The 22,252-nt window shown below is 45.7% G+C and overlaps 2 protein-coding genes across 5 annotated transcripts in view; one reads left to right on the top strand and one right to left on the bottom strand.

Annotated features, from left to right (window-relative positions):
• OTOF (otoferlin) overlaps positions 1-11,074 on the bottom strand; it is a 141,660-nt gene extending 130,586 nt beyond the window's left edge. For 2 of the 4 annotated variants that reach the window (XM_006835217.1, XM_006835216.1), the window contains exon 1: positions 10,874-11,074. In XM_006835217.1, coding sequence (XP_006835280.1) covers positions 10,874-10,952 — 79 coding nt within the window. In that variant the 5' untranslated portion in view covers positions 10,953-11,074. The remainder of the gene's footprint in view (positions 1-10,873) is intronic. The other 2 variants (XM_006835218.1, XM_006835219.1) reach the window with 1 other exon arrangement.
• Positions 11,075-13,639: 2,565 nt separating this feature from the next.
• LOC102825809 (chromosome unknown open reading frame, human C2orf70) overlaps positions 13,640-22,252 on the top strand; it is a 26,948-nt gene continuing 18,335 nt past the window's right edge. The window contains exon 1 of the mRNA XM_006835215.1: positions 13,640-13,713. Coding sequence (XP_006835278.1) covers positions 13,640-13,713 — 74 coding nt within the window. The remainder of the gene's footprint in view (positions 13,714-22,252) is intronic.

The raw sequence follows: 22,252 nt of genomic DNA, 5'->3' as shown, positions 1-22,252 counted from the left end.
ATGAGCTAGAACCAAACTGATGGCCCTTAACAACAACCACAACCCTTTATTTTGGGCGTGTTGTGGCTCTGTAGGATAAGCACTGGACTACAAACCACAAGGTCAGTGGTTGGAGCCCACCATCCACTCTGCAGAAGAAAGATGAGGCTTTCTGCTCTTGCAAAGATTTACAGTCTCAGAAACCCTATACAGGGTCTCAATGAGTGGGAACCCACTTGACAGCACTTATTAACAACAATCCTTTATTTTATATAAATCTTATTTCTACCTACACTTCTATTTCTTTTCTTTCCCTCACCTTGTTAGCACCTACAACACAGAAACACAGGCTGGGGCGGCCAGGGATTCATCTAAGAGTCAGGGACTAGCCAGAGATTCTAAACCCCATCCATCTCTCTAGTTCAACTTAAACCTGTGTGAGGAATTTTTCCACCGACTCTTTGAAGACCCTTTGTATATCCTTCCAGGTGCTCACTCAAACTCTGACTCTGCTAAGGAATGCACTGGTAGATTCAGTCTGCATTTTTCAGACCCAGGCACTGAGGCACAGAGAAAGCACATGGCGTTTCCCTTTGAGACTAGGACAGTGCCAGCTGTATGCTCAGCAACTGCTGGACCCCAGGCTCCCTTATTTCTGTGATGGATAGAGGAGCTTCTGGTCCCAGTGAACCACAAGCTGTGCAGAGACCCACTCTATACCAACCACTGGGAATATAATGAGGCTTGCTGGAAAGGTGGCTCATTTTATATCCTCAAATAAGATAAAAATATTGTTCAAACTACAATTCTGGCTTTATTTTAATTTGGGATTAAAAAAAAGAAAAGAAAAGAAAAAAAACTAGCAAGAAAAATCCATCTCCAACTAAGCAGACGAACTCTCTACTTTTTAGTAAATAAAATGGAAACAAAAACAGCTGAACCAGTATCTAGGAGGTGACTCCATCCAGGCAGGAGGCAGACGAGGGATGGAAAGTAAAAATGATCACTTAATGTTTTCTGTCCTAGGAGACTTCTGTGGACTTGGCAGTGGATCAGGGCTGCAGAGTGGCCTCTGGTTGCTAATATGACCCAAGCTAACTGCTCTCCAATCCTGCTACACTTGCAGGCAGAGTTCCTTCCTTAACACTTTCATTTTCTGTCTGTTCTTTGCCAAGGAGTCCCTGGGTAGTTAATGCATTCTACAGCTAATTGAAAGATTGGAGATTCAAATCCACCCAAAGGCACCTCAGAAGAAAGGCCTGGTGATTCACTTCTGAAGACTCAGTCATTGGAAACCCTTTGGAGCAGTCTACTCTAACACACATGGGGTTGCCATGAGTTGGAATCAGTTTGACAACAACTAGTTTGGTTCTGTGTCAATCATTGTGCTGTCCCTGGAGAACTAGTCAAGGCACTGCCCTGGGTGGGGAATGGGGGGAGCCCCCATATGGATGGTGATAACTCCAGGTGTTTTAATCCCTTCATCTCCATATCTGGCAGATTCAGGCTGTCAGCAACTGGCAGGAGTCCAGAGGAGTTATCAACCATCCAATCCTTTCCCTTTCACCCCTGGTAACTATCAAAGAATGTTTTAGCATGAAATCTTTTAAGTTTTTACAATAATGGTTTCATGCTATATTTATCCTTTGTTGTTGTTGCTAAGTGCTGTTGCATTGGTTCCAACTCATAGCAACCTGGTAAGGGTTTCCAAAGAGCAACTGGTGGGTTTGAACTACCGGCTTTGTGGTTTGCAGTGCAGTGCTGATTCTACACGCCACACCAGGAATCCATTTGTCCTTAGTTATTGACTAATTTCACTCAACGTAAGGTCTCCATTATCTTTTTTTTTTTTTTTTACTCTAAATTAATTACTATTTATTCAAAATAAATTAGCCCTCTTACTCCATTATCTTTTAATTCCATTTCCCCCCCAAGAACTGCTTAGAGCCCCTTATACCTCTCCTCTGGGAACCCATAGGTGGGGCAAACATTAACACACTCAGCTATTAACCAAAATGTTGGTGGTTCTAGTCCATACAGAGGTACCTCAGAAGAAAAGTCTGGCAATCTACTTATGGATAATCAACCATTGGAAACCCCGTGGAACACAATTCTATTCTTACATACATGGTCTTGTCATGTGTTAGAACTTACTTAATGGCAAAGGGTTGACCTGCTCTCTGAATGCTGAGTTCCTTCCTCCTTCCCTCAGTCCCACAGCCCTCCTGCTGAGAGGTCAGCCCCTGCTCCTACCCTTTCCCCAGCTTCCCCACTGACCTCTCAAGTGTTCTTTACCAATTCCATTCCCAGAGAAGAACTTTGGTGTCTCTCATTCACTTAGAAAACAAAGTTCACCTTGCACAATGGGACAACAAAGCCCATCTGTGATTGGGCCTTCACTGTCTCCACCCTTTCTCTGCTGTGTCCTATGCCCCAGTCCCAGATAGTACCCACTGCTCTCCCAACACCTGCTGCAGCTCCATATCACTGCATCTGAGTCTAAGTCAGTCCCCTCTGTATGGTTAGGCCTCTTGTGAGTTGTGTGCCTGCTGAAACACTACAATCAATCTCTCAAGGGCCAGCTTCAATATCACATGATCTCTCCTGCTCAGTAAAAACTCTCTGCCCACTTCTCTGCCTTCATTTGGTTGGCTCCTCTGCAGCCAGTGTGGTCCATTTTCAGCCTCAGCCTGCTCCTACTTCCCTCCAACCTGCTTTTCCTCCATCTTTCCCTAGCCAACCCAACCCACCCTCTCAGGGCGCCTTGTAGATCTCCTGGGCTTCGTGTGTTTCCCTTACTCTGTGCTGCCTTTCCACCAGTATCCTTCCTTCCACAATATTCATCACAAACACTGTGAATGGGGTAATATTTGCCCTTTCCTTCAGGGTAAGGAAGAATCTTTGTTGCCTGGATGAATGAAAGAATGAGTGAAGGAATGATCATTTGATTTAATTTTACTAGCAATGTAAGGAACCCATGAAACAAGCTAAAATGCAGTTTTGAATAAATTGAAAAGCAATTTTATAACACTTATGAGTCCTGGTATGGTGCTGTGGGTAATGTGCTGGACTGCAAGGTCTGTTTGAACCACAAGGTGGGCAGTTCAAGCTCATCAGCCACTCCTCAGAAATCCTATACAGGGTTGGAACCGACTCGATGGCACTTAACAACAATGAGACAATTAGATATCCGACTGACTGAATATTTGATGATGTTAAGGGATTCTTGTTAAATTTTTAGGAGTGATATAGTATGTGTCTTTTGTTTGTTTGTTTTAAAGCTATGTGCTGAATATTTACAGATGGAATGGGATGAGGATTAGTACTGACTTCAAAGTAATTTGGGATTAGTGGGCAGATGGGCACAAGTGAAACAAGATTGGTCATGAGTTGATGGTTGCTGAAACTGGATGGGGGAACAAGAGGGTCATTATTCTAATCTCCTTACTCAGATTTATTTGTCATTTTAAATTATAAATAGGGAAAAGGAGAAGAAAAAAAAAAGAAGAACCGGGTCTGCAGCTAGTGAGGGATGTTGTTTTTTATGTTATTGGTAAAGGAGCAAAGATGACCAAGCCTTCACAATTCAAGGTAATGATTTGCAAGTCTGCTCTCGAGTACATTTCCAGCAGCATTTTTGCTGAGGGTCTTTGTAGCAGAAGGAAGTTTCACAGTCATTTCCATATCATAAAAACATGCTTCTCTTACCAAAGCAGAAAGTCTGAGCGGTTTACAGTGTCTGTCTTAGCAAGCTCTGGGCAGCAGCAGAGGGTACCTTAGGCAGAGATTTCTCCCTCAGGGGTGGTGGTGAGGGGCTTTGTGTGTGCCTGGCAGAGGGGAGGATGCAGGAGTACACAGAGCTCTATCCACAGCCTTCCATAGACTGCAGAGGCTCTCCTTATGGTCCTCTCTAGCTGTTGCCTTCATCAGAAACCCTGCCCACCCTCCTCCAGAAGAGCAGGAGGTGCTAGGCTGGGCCAGAGTCCAGAGACAGGCCCAGTCTGTCCCTCATGGAGCATCCCAGGGGTGGGGTACTGGGATCATTGGCCTCCCTTACCGGGGATGGCAAAGAAGTTCCCAGACAGGTATCACCAAAAAAGAGATCTCCTCCCTTGTATTAGGGAGAACAAATGTAATTTGGAGTCTGAGGTGGCCCCTGTGCCAACAGTGGGATCTTTGTCTCCAGCACCCAGGCTGGAGACCCAACCACACAGCACACAGCTACCTTTCTGGCCCCATGCTCCTTTCCTAGATCCTCTCCCTCCATTTACTTCCTGCACTCTGCGCTCCAGCTAAATCTAGGCACTCTCCAGTCACTAGACACCGCTGGGGTTTCCCTCTTCTAGCCTCCAGCCCTGTAAGAGTCCTGGAGTGATGCTATAGAATTATCCATGGACCACAAAGTCAGTTTGAACCACAAGGTCAGTGGCTCAAACCCATGAGCCACTCCTCAGAAACCCTATACAGGGTCGCTACGAGTTGGAACCAATTCGGTGCACTTAACAACAACAACATCAATCCTCCAGTCCAACAGCACTGCAAAACCAGAGCTCAATATTGAATTACCCAGTAAGCAAGATAAACACAGATGTTGTTGTTGTTAAGTACCATTGAGTTGGTTCTGACCCATAGCAACCCTGTATAGGGTTTCTGAGGAGCGACAGGTGAACTTGAACCACCCACCTTGCAGTTCAAGCTGATTTTGCAGTCCAGTGCATTGATCCACTTACTGCAGTAACAGATTAATAAGAAATCACAAGTAAGGCCATTCTTATTGGGTAATTCAATACTGAGTCCTGTCTTGCAGCTAAAAGACCTGCAGTTTGAACCCCCCACCAGAGGATCCTCACTCAGGAGACAGCTGTAGCAGTCTGCATCCATAAAGCTTTATAACCCTACGGGTCAGCTGTCTGTCTTGTGAGTTGAAATGGACTCAAAGGCAATCTGGTGGTGGTGGGGTTTAGCCGCTGGTCCTACCAGTCCCTCCTTGGAATGGCTCCTTTCCCCATAAACTTCATTCCTCCTTCTGCATCTCCAAGCACAGCCACTTATTGAAGACCCTGCTTAAATGTTTCCTCATCCTCCTCTTCTTTAATGAAACCTTCCCTGATCCCTGGATAGCACAGAACAGTGTGGGGCCAGCTGAACGGTTGACTGTTCAAGTCTACCTTAGAAATACCTTAGAAGTAAGACCTGGAGATCTACTTCTGAAAAATCCACCATTGAAAACCCTCTGGAGCATAGTTCTACTCTGACACATAAGAGGTCGTCATGACATTGGCTACCCAAAATGGGGGGGTTTCAAAGGCAAGAAGTGACTGGCTTACAAGCTTTCAAGAGGGAACCTAGATTCAGAGGGCATGGATGAAGGTAGAATCTCCACTGAGTAGTATCCAATCTGTCTAGGCAGGGCTGATGAAAGGAAATGCGGATAGGTCTCTTGTGATACAATAGTGAATAATTGTTATCAGGACTGATTGTGAGGGTTGGAAATGTAAAGGTAGACATTTTGTAGCAAAAGGAAGGGAGTGATTGACTTTGCAGTGTAGGAGCGGAGGTCCCTGGGACCATCAAGGGAGAAGAGCAGAGTGCAGGACCCTACCCAGAGAAACAGTGATGCCAGAGATTGAGGTAGAGACGATGACGTGGAGAGATGGAGCAGCTGGGGACTTTGGACCCAGAGAGTGAGAAGGGCTGTGTGCTGATGACCAGAGAGCAGGCTTACAGGGTATACCCTGTGGTTGGTTGATGATGTATGAAGAGGATTGTAACCATGGCAATGAAACAATATACTATAGGATGAATGTAAAACTAATATTCTCCCATGTAAACTATCACATAATTCACAATAAACCACTAAAAAAGAAAAGAGGTTGTAATGAGGTATAGCTGATTGGACGGTGGTGGTTCTCTGTTCTCCGTAGAGCTAAGTAAGCTGCTAACCTCTAAGCATTGTTCCAATCCCCTGCCCCACCCCTCGACCCTCTTATGTCCTTCATTTTGTTTCCACTCTGTCTGCATAGGTTCCTTCTCCCCATCTGATTGTGAGACCCTGGTTTATCTCTTAAGCCCCAGTCTTGCACTGTGAGCACGTACACAGTAATGTTCAGAGAGAGCACTTTGAGTGAAGGGACTTGTTCATGTGCAGCCTCTTGCTTCCAATGCATAGGCTAGAGCTGGATTACGCAGTATTTACTCAGGGTAAGGCCAGTCTCCTTCTAGGGCCCAGGAAGAGCCTCTGTGAGAGTCTGGGCCAGGGTTCTTGGGTCCTAGGGCCTCTTATAATCCCTTGCTCTCCTTTCGAAAGAAAGCTGTGGGGTAGGTGTTCATAGTCAGGAAAATTGAGCCCAAGTGTGGCAGTACTTCAGTGAACGGCAAACTGAAGCACATTCAATAGGCCATTTCTTATCCAATTTGTAGGTCATGCCTGGTGTTCAGTCCAGGGCTCAATAAGGATGGCTAAGATCAGAAGTCAGTCAATTTCCAAAGCACAAGGTACCATAACAACCTGTAGGAGGAGCACATACAAAGTACTTAGGGGCAAGTAGGGAGGCTTCACAGGAGATGGCATATAACCTGGGCCTTGAAGGATGAGCAAGAATTAAGGAGAGTTCTCCAGGTGTAGGTTGGGAGCGTTTCAGACAGAAGAAATGCAGTGTCTAAAGAATTGGAGGTTTGGGGAATGGCAGTGAGTTCAGTGTAGTAAGGGGATAGTGGGGTGTGAGTTAGGGGTAGAGCAGGAAGGGAAACAATAAGGATGAAAAGTTAGGTGGATCAAGGGAGAAACCTTGATAAAGAAAATCTTGGGGCCGATTGCCAGGTTAAGTTATTCAGGTGATGTACCTGGAGATCAGATCCAGACATTGCCATTTCACAAATGAAATTAGGGTTTTGGTAAGAGGGTTCCATCTCTTCTCAAGCACCCAGAGCCAGCCTGGGCAGGGTTCTCATGATAGCCCAGGAACTCACACTTGTGGGCTTTGGGGGCCTTGAATGGGGAACTTAGTGTCTTTCCCCTTCCCTGCATCCTATGGCTTTATGAGTGATTCTGGAAATTGAAAAATGACAATCCTCAACTAGGCCTGATGTGGTGTTATAGGTGAAACACTTGACTGCTAACCATGAGCTTGGTGGTCCAGACCCACCAGCCGCTCCTCAGAAACCCTATACAGGGTCACTATGAGTCGGAACTAACTCAATGGCACTTCACAACAAGAAGAAGATAATCCTGCCTCTCTCTGACCTATGGTCAGGATGGCTCCTTCCCAGATAGCCACCCACTCTTGATTTTGCTACAGGCTTTGGAGTAAAATTAGAATTGTTGTCTCCATCTTACTAATAGGAAACCAAGGTCTCAAGGCCCCTTGGCCTGCATGCAAGCCTGGAATGGAGTCTAAGCCTTCTGGTGTCTTGTTCAGACTGTCTCTGTCTCTCCTCCTATCTGACCCAATGAGGCTATAAATCCTGGAGTCCTAGGTTTTCTTCACTTCTATGGCCTCAGGCCTAGTGTAGGGCCTAGGCATAGAAGTCCACAGATATCAGCAAGTTTGGTGAATGAATGAAGATGGATAGGATCAGATCAAGAGTGGCCATTGCTATAATAAGATCTGAAAGCAGGACTGAAAGTGGGTGACTGCCTGACCTGGGGTGGTGGGAAATGGGGTAGCCAGGCATAAAGCTTGTGCTTTCCAGGCCCACATGGGACTAGGTGTCTCAGGGGCAGTCTGCTCCAGGTCCTCATTCTGTAGAACATCTTAGTTTGGGGTCCCTAGAGAGCAGAGGCCAGACCTCACTTACCTGCTCCTGACAAAGGCCCTCAGATGTGCTTTCCTCTCCTCTTTTACCTCACAAGGTCCCCCTTCTGTTCACAAGATGGATTAACAGAAGCCAGCACTTGTTCCCATGCATGGGGCATTGGGTTGTCAGCCTCACAAACCTATCAGCCATCGGAATGGTTTGCCCTCAAACTTTTCCCTATCTACTGTTTACTATAGCGACCTGATGAGGCCAGTGTTATTAGCAAGTCCATTTCACAGATGAGGAAACTGAGGCTCAGAGAGATGAAGTAAGTGACAGAGCCCAGGTATGAGCCAGGGCATCTAATTACACATCTGAAACTTTCTCCACTGCAGCACAGTGAGGCTCTTTCCTAAGTGTCCTGGATGGACAGAAAGTCAAACTATATCTCAGTCTGGTTTGCTTGCAGCTACTACTAACTGACACGTTTGCTACCTAACCCACCTCAAGAAGTTTGGGAGCTCAGGACCAGCATCTCCTTCTGACTGCTTGTCAGTTTGTCTTTTTTTCCAATAGCTTGTTTTTCTACACCAATGAAGACGCTGAACGGTTATTAGTGTAGGTCTTTCAGAGTGGTGTCCTGGTGTGGCATTGTAGGATAAGCACTGGACGGTGAACTACAAGGCTGGCGTTTCATACTCACTAGCCACTGGTCAGAAACCCTACACAGGGTAGCTATGAGTCAGAACCAACTTGATGTCACTTAACAACTACATGTGGTGTTGGCAAAGAATATTGACTACACCATGGACTGCTAGAGACTGAACAGATCGATTTAAGACGTATGGCCAATTATTCCTTGTTAACAACGATAGTGAGACTTTGTGTCTCGTACTTTGGACATGTTATCAGAAAGGATGAGTCCCTGAGGACACCGTGCTTGGAAAGATGGAGGGTCAGCAAAAAAGAAGACCACCGATAGGATGGATTGACACAGTGGCAGCAATGACAGGCTCAAACATAGTAACAATTGTGAGGATGGTGCAGGATCAGGCAGTGTTTCTTCCTGTTGTACCTGGGGGTCGTTATGATTCACAATCAACTCAACGACACCTAACAACAACATAATGAGTGGCACGGGACTCTCTGGCTGTTATAAAGACTCTTTCTAGAGAGTTCCAGCCATCTGCTGGTTCCTGATCTCAACACCCCGCCCCAGGAGCTCTGCCTACAGCCACTTCATGCAAATGCTGAACTTGGAAATGGATTTCTCCCATCACTCCTGAGGGCATGATTTGCAAATAGGCAACACCCTGTGTGGTCCGCTGAGGCTGAAATACCAGCGTAACTGCCCAAAGAGATAGGAGGAGGTCAGATGAGCTAGGCACTGACCCCCAGCTGACCCAGCAGGAGGTAAAGGAGCTTGTAGGGTTAAACAGTCAAGACTGGGAATAAGCTCTTGAGAGCTGGGCTCACCACAACTCATCCACTTCACTAATGCCATGCAGATCTCTTTATGACTGGGTCTTGATTGCTCTGTCTGCAACATAGGACTATCTTGTCACAGCTGCAACAAAATAGTGACCTGTAGCTCAACAGCCAACAATGGTGTGTCTGTTGAACACAGGAACATGTTTCACAGGTAAAAGAATGCAGTTTCTCTATCTAGAGGATGTGCCTGCAGGTGGCATGAAGAGGTCCAGGTGCTACAGAGAAAGCCACCATTGGGTGGGTGTGGAAAGCAACAGGCAGCCTGCCCATCCCTCCTTTCCTTTCCTGCCTGACCCGCTCCTGCCAGTAGAGACCATCACTCTGCCTGTCTTTATGAACAAAGGACAATGCATAGTCTCATGTCCAGAGCTGACCCCATTGAGGGGGGTGATATAGCATCCTAGGGCTCCTGCTCAAGACTTCAAGGGAAAGACTAGTGGGCAGTTGTTATTCCAGCCTGGGCCTGGATGCTCACTTTGTCCTTTAATATAGTGGGCTGTTCTCAGCTACTTCCCCAGCCCCAGCCTCAGACCTGTCTCTGGGGAGAAGGACCATGTGTAGCGAAGGGTGGCCTTTGGTCAAAAGTCCAATCCTTCACAGGATTGGACTGTGGGCAGTATGGGAGGCAGAGGTTGTGGGTCAAAGGCAGAGGTATCTGTCCTGCCTTTTAGGGTCTGTCCTGCCTTTCAGGAGCTGCCCCAAATCCTCAGATTGAAGCCCAGCATCACCTCATTGGCTCTGTCTCTCTAATCTCAGCTCCTGCCCCACTCTGGGCTGCAGCCTCATCCAGACTTTTTCTCTCAGCATCGCTACATGCTGTTCCCTCTGCCTGCTCTATTCTCTGCTGCCCACTCTGCTCTCTCAGCTGAGATGTTGCCTCCTCCTGGAAGCCCTCCCTGACCACCACACCCCCAGCCTGGGTTAGAGTACAGCTGCACTTGTCCCCATTCTTGCTATAGTCCACAGCCTGTTGTATTTCTCTGCTTAATGGTCCTCCTTCCCCAGATTTCAGGCCCCTGAAATTTCAGGGTCTGGGTCACATTCAGCTCTATATTCCCAGGTCCCAGCCTTAGCACATAGTAGGTTATGATAGATGGTAACTGAATGCATGAGTAGGGTGAAGGAAAGGAGAGAACCAATGGAGCAGAGGCCAGTGGGGTTCATGGGGTCCCTGCCTCTGGGTCAGAAATACACCTGAGAGAGGCCAGCAGTACCCCATCATGCAGGGGCCCAGAGAACTCCTGGCTGGTCTCAGGTCTAGGAGCCACCCTGCATTTGCCAGGTGCCAGATCCCATCCCTACTCTGTGCCCAAAGAAATGCAGTCTAGGGGTGGGGAGAGGAGAGGGCTCAGTCCCAGGAGTGGACTTCGTGCTTCTGTCTCCCTTCAACCAGATGCAGCCAGAGGATTTCCCATCCCTCTAGTGCCCTGGCAAAGCTAGTGACTACCATACAAGGAGAGGTGACACAGATACAGATACCCAAACACAGGGGACCATCCTGATTCAAGAATCAGAATGGTCAGTCAGTCTAGCGATGAATGGCTACCCCAGAGAAGCCCATGGACCCAGACCTACTGAGAACTTTTCCCACCCAGTCTGTCCTCCCTGCTCTATTTCTGTCCTCTTCCAGAGCAGGGGCAGTACCACTAGCACAGAGCTTCCCTACCTCGGAAAGTGACTTTGGCGATCCGGTCGCCCTTGCCCCGCAGCTCCATGACGGTCTTAAGGTGAACGAGCAGGGCCATGATGATGTGGAGGGTCTGGGCACTGCCAGGCAGGAGGGAGCAGCCAGGGAAGGAATGAGCCTGGAGGAGCCAGTGAGGCTCATACACCTCCTCTCCCTGCTGCCTCCTCCTCCCACGCCCCCTTTGATGCTGCCCACAGAGACCAAGGCAACCAAGCCTGAGCTGCTCCTTCCAGCGACTCACAGAGACTCACAGCCCCGCAGCCCCCGCCGTCCTAGTTGTCAGCCCAGCATGTGTGTGTGTGTGTGTGTGTGTGTGGTGTGCATCCAGCGTGCAGCCTGGGAGTGCAGACTTAGAGTTGGAATTAATTATTCAGCAGCCTCCGTCTTCTAGATAAAGCCCTGCCCAGCTTCAGGTGTCCTCTCCCAGCCCCTTGAATGAAACCTTCTGCCCACCCCGCAGGCATGCGCTGCCTCTCAGCTGCTAAGCAAGCTCTTCTGCCACCAGGAGTAGGCAGATGGGACTAGCATGAGTGTGGGTAGGACACCCCCTCCCACCAGTAAGAAAGAACTTCATGCTCTGGGTGCACAGGAAGCTGGACTGTTGCACAGTGTTTTCTGATCCACGCCTTCCATACAATTAAGTTGAGCACACAGGGTGCCCATGAGGATTGGGGAACCTGGGCAGACCTGGTTGGGTCCTACATAGAAATCCCAACCCAGGGTTTCCCCAGCTACAAAATCAGGATTTACCAGGCAATGACAAAGCTATGCCTGGTGGTTGGTCCCTCAGAAATGGAAGTTCAAGTGTTTAGGATCTTAAGAGAGGGAGGTGCATGTTCTAGCCCACCTGTTCTCATGAAGGGATCACTGCATCTGAATCTCAGGAGGCTGGAAGAATGGAATCCTGGCAAGGTGCTATAAGATAAGCACTGGGCTATTAATCACAACGTCAGAAGTTCAAACCCACCATCTGCTCCTTGGAAATCTTATAAAAGGTTGCTATGAGTTGGAACCAACCTAATGGCACTTAACAACAACAACAGTGGTGCTCTATCTGTAACAGAGTCTGAAGGTTTAAAAAGAGAAAAATAAAAATATTTGAGCTGTGTAGGGTTTTCTTGGCTGGAATCTTTATAGAAGCAGGTCTTCAGGCCTTTCTGACAGGACACTGCTGGGTGGATTCATATGTTCCATGTAGAAAATTTAGAAAAATACAGAAAAATGTATTTTGAAGGGTGCATGAACATTCCTTCCACCTAGTTTGCAACCAGTCATTTCTCTAAGGCTCCTTTTCTTCCTCAGACCTCAGTTTTTGGTTTTTTTTTGTGTGTGTGTTATGTCTCTTAGAAGCCTGTGGTCTCCCTCCTTCCATCTGTCATCAAATCTTTGAGAATTCTGGTTGAAACAGCATCCTGTGAACTCATTAGTGTCTGTGGTCTTCATCAGTTGCCATTTACAGAGTCAAACTGTGAAGATAACACTTCTTCCAGATCTGCAGCTGACGGGGTGAAATGAGACTGGCAAAGACAACTGTAGCTGTAATGTTCTTATTAATACTAGGATTTCTGTAAGGACGAGGAAGGGGCAGGGTCTGGGTCCAAACTACAAAGAGCACCCGGAAGTTTGGAAGCTAACACTACCCTACCATCCCCATTAAAACCCTAAAATGCTGCTTCTCCCAAAATACCTCTCAGGGCTGAAAAAAAATTGAGATTTGGAAGCACCAAACAACCCTGCTTGTTATAAATTAAAAGTGCTCCACAAGAATTTCTTGGCTTTAATCTTTACTAATGCAGATAACCAGGACTTTCTGCCACACCACAACTGGGTGGGTTCCAGCCTTCAACCTTTATTTTAGCCGTCCTTTTTTGTGTGTGTGTGTGCCACCCAAAAAGACCTTAGTCACTCCCTAGGGAGTCATGTTACATTATCACGTGGGCCTTCAAGTTTGTTGTTGGACAAACATGTCAACCCAGTGGAATCACTGGGGCCCCACTGAACTGAGGAATTGGGCTCAAATTGCCACACAGAGTTTTTCACGGTTTATTTTTTTGCCACTTAGCAGCTAAAACCACTCTTCTGAATTCATTTGAGGGACAATATGAGGTGAAAAGGAAATTCTCATGGAGAAACAAGATTTGTGAGAAAAATATCCACCTAGTTTCCCGAAACACAAATACACTTGAATGAACAGAGCGTTCTGGACAAGCAGGATACACTAGGGAGGACCCTCACAGAACCCCCTTCTGAAACCTCCTTGGGGCTGAGCCAAGGATCGCTTCCCTTTGCGTGGCCTGCATGTCTGAACGGTCCCTTCGAGCCATAGCGTTCCAAGCAGGGTCACTGAGTCCAGTGTCGCAACAATTGGAAGGATCCAACCCAGCCTTTCCACCAGGTTTTTACAGCTGGGCCTCAGGACACCCCTCACCTCTCCCTCACTCCTCCCAGCCCTTTTTATTGGCAGGGATGGGTTGGGGCTGCGGATGTAGGGGTGAGGGTGTAGCTGAAGCTTTGGGTGGGTCAGCGGTTTGCTGGGTCACACGAGAGAGCATCTGGAGATGGGGAGGCATGTTCAAGGCCCGAGAGGAAGGTGCAGTTCTAGGAAGGCTGTCGCCAAATGGGTCAGGACCGCTTCGACTCCGGCTCGCGTTGCCAGGCGCGCGGTTGCCCGGTGACTCGCGGGCTGTTTACCGTCGGGCTCGGAGTGCTGGAGCCGGGGCTGGATGAGCGCTCGCCGCACCCACCATGGCCTCTCGCAGCGCAGGCACCCTACTGACCGAGTTCAATGCCGCCTACGTGCCCCCCAGCCTCATGCCCGGGTAAGGCATCCATACCCCACCTGAACTGGACGGTCAGAGCCCTTCAGGATGACTCCGACCCTCCTCGCCCTTCTCTGGCTTACAGACACCGTCCTCTAGCTTCCAATTCCGCCCTGGAGCCCTTTAGGTTTGAAGCAAAACTCTCAGAACAAATTTTGCACCTCACTGGGTGGACTTCCGGGGTGGGGAGGGTTTGTGCTCTCTCTGAGCCGGCAGTGGCAATGGGTGGGTGCCAATGGGAGGGCCCTCCAGATTCTCCTTCCAGGGAAGTTGGTCCCTGAAAAGCGCTTGGGTGACAGAACGGGGTTCCAGTGGGGAGTGCAACCATCTGGGTAAGGGGACCTCGCTTCCAAAGCAAATGGGAGCCCTAAGAAGGGGGAGGAGATGGAGACACACGGGAAGATTGACGATGTCTAGGCAAGACAGGCTGGAGCCATAGCAAGAGTGCAAGAGTTTTGGAGAAAAGAGCAGGATTTTTGGATTCGTGCAGTATTAGAAATTGTTGGTTGAAGGAGCAAAGGAGGCAAAATGGACGACCTCTGGAAGACTCTGGCAAGGTAGAGCTATATGTAGTAGTTAATATGCAGTAATGTATGTGAGTCGGAACCGACCTCATGGCACTTAACAAGTGCCCACTATCCACTGTCCATTCTCTAATCTCACATAATACTCATAGATTTTTTACTTTGAAAATTTACAAGCCCACAGAACTACTTTGCCTTTAGCAGTGTCAGGTTACCTAATAAGCAAGGTAAGCACGGATTTATTAGTGTTTACTTACTAATTTGTATTGGACGATTTCACATTTTTCTCACGACATCAAAGGTTCTGTTTCTATGGCTGGCAGCTGTCTCTTTACTGCCTCACAGCACCTTCCTACAAAAATCAAAGCCTCTTTTGAAATGTACAATCTCAGACAGGGATGAAGTACCCAGTAAGCAAGGTAAGCATGGGCTTACTTATGCTTATTTACTAATCTGCAGTGAACAGTTTCATGTGTTTTTCATCATGCCAAAAATTTACTGATCAAAGAGGTGGTGAAACCCTTGAGAAATTGCACAGGTTAGTAAATAAGCACAAGTAAGCTCATGCTTACCTTGTTTATTGAGTAATCAGCCCCTGGCCTTTAGCATTTTCAGCTGTAGGATCAAACCTATCTTTCCCTTCTCTGGATGTTTTTAAACTCCAAATATCTTAGCTGCAAGTCTTCCTTTCCTTTCTTTGGTTCTCTCTCCCAATATGTCTCAGATTTCCTACCCCAAACCCCTCTTCTAGGGTGTAAGTGATTGTCTCTCTCCCACAAGTCAATGTGGTCTTTGGAGACAGAGACTGGATTCTGAAAAGCACCCTGTACTGTAGCAGGAAATCTATATAGAATAAATGAGTGAATGAACTAATGAATGAATGGATGAATGAATGAGTGAAATGAATGTCTTGAGAGCTCTGCAGGCATGGTCTATGTTTGGGTGAAAAAACCAAAACACAGCCTGTCTCTTTCAAACTGAACATATTGCAAATGAAGAAAAGACTACACAGAACATTTTTTTGGGTATGAAGTCTGGAGTGCTTTGAAGCAGAAAAAGCAAGACATTGAGTGGTTGTGATTTAAAATCAATTCTGGAAAATGTGCATATAGCGTTAGAGCAGTAAGTAACTAGGGGCTGGCTGGTGGTCTATAGTTTCAATCAAGCTTATTTGTGTGTAGGAGGTTTCTCTGGGCTTTGGAGAGCACCAAAACTACTTGATTCTCATCAAACAAAACTGATTTGCCAGATCATGGTAGTTTTCTGATGTGGAGCTATGTTAGAGAAAGTGATGTAGGATTTTCATATTAATTCTTTCATTCGTTGGGACATTTATGTAATAAAGATGTGTGGAACATGTTAAGATGCTGGGATACATCTGCAAATAAGTGGGGGAGTTCTACTCATGGGGCTCCCAGTCTGGCATAAACACATAAGATTTAGTTCAAATCCATCTTTGCAGCCTTAGATAGTGGTGTTGACACCACATTTGAGATGTTCATTATGAGGTTTGGTTTTATTTTTTATTTTTACTTTTAATTGTGAATTGAGTGAAGGTTTACAGAGCAGGTTTTACATTCAACAAATCAGACAATTCATTTCATCTCAATGATTACAATCACCTCCATGTAACATCATTTATCATCCCACTTGCTCCCTGTATTTCTTATTTCCACACCTCCTTTATTTCCAACCCTTATGAAATGTGTCCTTAGGTAAATACTGCCCTTTTGATCTCAAATGGTTGGCAGTTCTTTGGTGTGTGCCTCTCCATAAAGGTTTTTTTTCTTCTTCTTCTTCTTAAATCACTCACAGAGTCTGGTTGGAATCCTTCTGTCCTTTGCCATTTTCTGCCTACAAAGCAAAGGTGGGTGTTTCTGTACACCTTTACCCTAGTTACCTTATACTGTGAAGGAAGCATCTGTATCCATGCCACTTGTCTCTACTCCTTTGAGGGCCCTGTGCTGTGATTGCTTTAAAAACTATGATAACAAGTGAATGATAAATTAGGCTTCAAGCCTGAGCCAGACTAGTGTGAGCAGATGAACTTGGAGGCTGGCGTCCTCGTCTTAAGTTTTCTGGGAGGGACATGCTCTCCTTCAAGCTTCCTATCAACTAGGAATAAATTGGGTGGTTTTATGGTTCTAAATGCTACCTCACTGGCAATTTTGTTAACTTAATGAAAGAATACAAGATTCCCAGCCACACATGGATAATTATTGTTTTTGTGTGTCTTTTCAAACATTAATCACTGGATTTTAAGCATAGCCAGTCACTGCTGATACTCAAGTCAACCCTTTTCACCCTTCCCAGTTTTATTCCTAGAGGCAAAGACTATGTGTGCTGGTAATGACCTTGAAGCTCATCTAGCCCAGTCCCCTCCTATATCAGATAGGAGCCACTGAAATCTTGGGGTCAGGATGCGGACTGGCCTGAACCAGGTCCATTTCACTCAGCACTGTGAGCCCCCTTGTGTGAGCCGGGTACTGTCCTGGGCTCTATACAAACTTAAAATAATCATCACAACAACTTCAATGAGCAATCAGAGGTCTAGAGAGTTTGAGCAGCCTGACCAAGATCATTCAGCAGTAAGTTGCTGAGTTGGGTCTTTGTGACTTCTGCACCCCATCTATCCCAAACCTTATCTCTCTGTACTCCCCACCCCTACCCCCGCCCATGTAGCCTCTCACCCTGCCTCCCTCACTTAGCAGAGAGGGGATGGAGCAGACATGCAGAGATGGACTCTGGATTCAGGCTGCCTGATTGGAATCCTGACTCCATCACTTAGTAGATGCAAGACCATAGGCATGTGTGGTGTGTGTGGTAACTACATACAATAAGTATCGAACTGTAAATCACAGGTCCACAGGAGAAAGGTGAGGCTTTCTGCTCCTGCAAAGATTTGAAATCGTTATGAGTCAGAACCTACTTAACGGCACTTAACAACAGGGAGCCCTGGTGTGGCACTATAGAATAAATACTGGATTGCTAACCACAAGGTTAGTTGTTCAAATCTACCAGCCGCTCCTCAGAAACCCTATACAGGGTGGCTATGGGTTGAAACTGACTCTATGGTACTTAACAGCAACAGTGGAGCCCTGGTGGTGGAGCGGGTTGGACTGCTAACCACAAGGTCAGTATTTCAAGTTCACCAGCTGCTCCTTGAGGGAAAGATGAGGTTTTCTGCTCCCATAAAGGAGTCCTGGTGTGGTGCTGTAGGACAAAGCACTCGACCTTAAGGTCGGTTTGAACCACAATGTCAATGGTTCAAACTCACCAGCTGCTCCTTGGAAATCCTATACAGGTTCCCTCTGAGTGGAAATCTACTCAACAGCACTTAACCTTGAAACGCCTATACAGGGCTGCTAAGTTGACAGCACACAACAATAATGCCTCAGTTGTGTTTGCTAGTAATGTTGAAAGTATCCTGCATTGCCAAAAGAATGACCTCATCTGTTGTGGAAGAAGCACAGCCATAATGCTTCTTAGATGCAAAAATGAAGAGATTTGTCTCACATACTTTGGACATGTCATCAGGAGGGACCGGTTCCTGGAGAACATCATGCTAGGTAAAGGAGAGGATCAACAAAAAGAGGAAGGCCCTCAGAAAGCTGCATTAACACAATGACTGCAACATAGGAAAGATTGTGAGGATGGTGCAGGACCAAGCAGTGTTTAAATCTGTTGTACACAGAGTTGCTATGAGTTGGAACCAAGTCCGTGTCACATAACAACAATGGCAACAACGCTTCAGTTAGGTTGTAGATGTCATCAATGGTTTGTACTTGACTAGCAACGGAAAGATTGGTGGTTCAAACCTACCCAGCAGCACTGGAGAAGAAAAACTGATGAGCTGCTTCCATAAAGGTTGCTAAAACCCAAGGCCCACAGCAATAGAGTTGATTCTGGCACACTGTTGTGTTACGTGCCATCAAGTCAGTCTCGAACCATAGTGATCCTATGTACAATAGAATGAAACACTGCACGGCTCAGCTCCATCCTCATAATTGCTGCAACACGTGAGCCCCTGTGCCAAGCCATCTCACTGGGCTCTCCCTCTTTTTCTCTGACTCTTGACTGACCCTCCACTTTACCAACCATGATGTCCTTCTCCAAGGATGGGTCCCTCCTGATAATATGCCCAAAGTATAAGAGATCAAGTCTGGCCATCCTGGCTTCTAAGGAGCATTCTGGCTGCACTTCTTCCAACACAGATTTATTTGTTCTCCTGGCAGTCCATGGCACCTTTAATATTCTTCTCCAAAACTATAACTCAAAAGCATCAGTTATTCTATTGTCTTCCTTATTCATTGTCCAACTTTTCACATGAGGCTATTGGAAATACCATGGCTTGGGCCAGCCGCACCTTAGTCCTCAATCTGACGTCTTTGTTCTTCAACACTTTAAAGAGGTCTTGTGCAGCAGATCTACCTAATGCAATACGTCATTTGATTTCTTAACTGCTGCTTCCATGAGTGTTGACGTCCATGAGTGTTAAAAATAAAGTCTTCAAGAACTTTAATCTTTTCTCCATTTATCATGATGTTATTTATTGTTCCAGTGAAGAGATTTTTTTTTCTTGACATTGAGGTGTAATCTATACCAAAGGCTGTGGTCTTTGATTTTCATCAGTAAGTATTTTAAGTCCACTTTGCTTCCAGCAAGCAAGATTGTATCATCTGCGTATCAGATGAGTCTTCCTCCAATTTTGATGTCACATTTTTCTTCATATAACCCAGCTCCTTGGATTGTTTCCTTAGCATAGAGATTGAATAATTAGGGTGAAAGAATAAAACCCTGGCACCTTTCCTGATTTTAAACCATTCAGTGTTCCCTTTTTCTGTTTGAACGATTGCCTCTTGGTCTATGTACAGATTCTTCATGAACACAATTAAGCATTCCAAAATACTCATTCTCCACATTTCTGTCCATAGCTTGTCATGATCCACATAATCAAAAAGCATTTGTATAGTCAATAAAGCATAGGTAAATATCTTTCTGGTATTCTTTGCTTTCAGCCAAGATCCATCTGATGTCAGCAATGATATCCCTGCTCCGCAACCTCATCTGAATCTGGTTTGAACCTCTGGCAGCTCTCTGTCAATGTACTGGTGTAGCCATTTTTAAATTGTCTTGAGCAAATGTAAAAAATAAGAAAGAAAGAGATGAGGAGAGAACTGTGGCTTCAACAGCAGGCAGGTTTATTCAGAATAAACCTGGGAGGGGGAACTCAAAGTCAAGAGAGACAAAGAATCTGCCAGTCCCTTACAGACTGGCCGTATTTAAGGCAGTGTTTCCCAGGTACAGTAATGGGAGGATCTGGGAGGGTTTTGGCAGGCTTTTAATTGGTAAAGTTATGGAGATGTTTTGGAAACCAGAAACTACTGTGGGGAAGGCCTCTTGGTGTAACAAAGACTTTCAGGAGATCGAAGCTTAAGCAGGACTTTCTTCAGCACCATTTTGGGGGCAGCTGCAATGCCATTTTGTTGATCAGGAGCAAGGTCCTTCAGTATGATTTTATTTGCATGTGATATTAATGATACTGTCCTATGATTTCTGCATTCTATTGGGTCACTTCTCTTTGACATGGGCACAAATATTGATCCTTTCCAATAAGTTGACCAGATAGCTGTTTTCCATATTTCTTGGTATAGTTGAGTTACTGCCTCCAATACTACATCAGTTCATTAAAAGATTTCAATTTATATTCCATCATTTCCCAGTGCTTTGTTCTTTGCCAATGCCTTCAATAAACCTTGGACTTCTTCCTTCAATTATATTGGCTCTTGATCATATGCTACCTCTTAAAATAGTTGAGTATCAGCCATTTCTTTTTGGTACAGTGATTCTGTGTATTCCTTCCATTTGATACTTTCTGCATCATTTAATACTTTGCCTAAAGAATCCTTCAGTATTGCAATCAAGCCTTGAATTTTTCATTCAGTTCTTTCAACTTGAGAAATAGTTAGCATGTTCTTCCCTTTTGTTTTTTTAACTTCAGATCTTTGCACACTTTGAAATTTTCTATTCAGCTTTTACCTCCTCATTTCTTCCATTTGCTTTAGCATATCTATACTGGATAGCAAGTTTCAGAGTCACTTCTGAAATCCATTATGGTCTTTTTCTTCTTCCTTATCTTTTTAGTGTCCTTTTGCTTTCTTCCTGCATGATGTTCTTGATGTCATCCCACAGCTCTTCTGGTTTTTGGTCACAAATTGGTTCTTGAAATGATCTCTAAATTCAGATGGGATATGTTCCAGGTCATATTTTGGTTCTTGTAGACTTGTTTTAATTTTCTTCAGTTTCAGCCTGAACTTGCATATGAATAGTTGATTGTTCCACAGTCTGCCCTGTTCTTGCTTTGGCTAATGATAGAGGTTTTTTCATCATCTTTTTTTTCATAGATGTGATTGTGGTGGTGTGCCACTGAATGGGTTCTGACTCATAGCCACCCTGCATAGGGTTCCCAAGGCTGTAAATCTTTATGGGAGCAGAAAGCCTCATCTTTCTATTGTGGAGCAACTGGTAGATTCAAACTACTGACCTTACTGACCTTGTGGTTAGCAGCCCAGCTGGTAATCCAGTACTCTACCAATGAAGATGAAAGAGCACAGCCTTCAGTATGGATTTCATCTCCATGTAATGTAAACAAAAATCTCATCTTAATGTAAAGAAAACAAAAATCCTTACCATTGGACCAATAAACAACATTCTTATCAACAGAGAAAAGATTGAAGTTGTCAAGGACTTCATTCTTCTTGGATCAACTATCAACACTTATGGAAGCAGCAGTCAAGAAATCAAACGAAAAAGTGGACTAAAATGGAGGCTGCAGCTGAAACGCACGGCTTCACAGCTTCACAGCTGTATTCAGCATCGGTGCAGGTCTTGGTGTTACGAGCCCTCATTTTGCCCGGGAACTGAGCTTCCCGGGAGCAACGCATACTAGTCCCGAGGTCCAGGCCACTGCCTCGGCTACTACCCATTTTTGAAATCATATATCCTATTTATAGCCCTGGATCTTCTGGGGTTCCCTATGCAAGTGCCAGAGGAATTGGTTATCCAGGTTACACTCCTGGTACACCTTATAAAGTATCTTGTTCATGCACCAGTGGGACGGTGCCACCATACTCCTCCTCCCTGACCCCTTATCAGACTGCTGTATACCCTGTGCGAAGTGCCTACCCCCAACAGGGCCATATGCACAGCAAGGCATGTATTACACACAACCCTTGTATGCTGCTCCCCCTCGTGTCATCCATCACACCACAGTGGTGCAACCCAATGGTATGCCAGCAACAGTGTATCCTGCACCCCTACCAGACAGAGGCAATGGGGCAGCCGTGGACATGGTGGCTGGTACCACTATGGCCATGTCAGCAGGCACCCTGCTGACTGCTCACTCCCCAAATCCTGTCATCCTTCACCCACTTACTGTGCCAACACACCAAGCCCCAGGAACACCTACCTACAGCTATGTACTCTCTCAGTGGTAATAATCCTGCAAATGTTTGAGGATGGAGCTTTGCAGTCACATCAGTGAGGTTTTACAGCGGATGCTGCAGGCCTCATGCCTCCATCCAGGATTCTCTTCATAATGCTGTCAACATTTAGCCAAACACTACAACATTCTGGCCCAGCAGGTCCCAACACTGGTAGTCTTCAACTAACTTTTTGGGTTGGTTCTAAAGCAAATCTTGTTTTGTGGACTATGTGGCAATTTTAAAGCTAACTATAATGATAAAAAGGGAATATTAATCTATTGTGAATATATCTAGTCCAATGCATATTTAAAAAAAACCCAAAACGAAGCTTGCTCAATCTACCTGCAGTGACTGATGTAAAACCATCATATACAAAACCCAAAGGAATGGAAAAGTATTTTACAACTTGTATCATTAATGTACTGTTGTAATGTATACAAAGTCTTAAAAGTTATAAGTGTTAAAATGAATTTTTCCATTGTTGTTGTTGTTGTTAAGTGCCGTCAAGTCGGTTCCGACCCATAGCGACCC

The sequence above is a fragment of the Chrysochloris asiatica genome, unplaced genomic scaffold (assembly GCF_000296735.1).
Source record: "Chrysochloris asiatica unplaced genomic scaffold, ChrAsi1.0 scaffold00016, whole genome shotgun sequence".
In the NCBI taxonomy this organism is placed as follows: Eukaryota; Metazoa; Chordata; class Mammalia; order Afrosoricida; family Chrysochloridae; genus Chrysochloris; species Chrysochloris asiatica.
The sequence above is the reverse complement of the archived record's forward strand: the minus strand, read 5'-3'. Positions and strand labels throughout refer to the sequence as shown.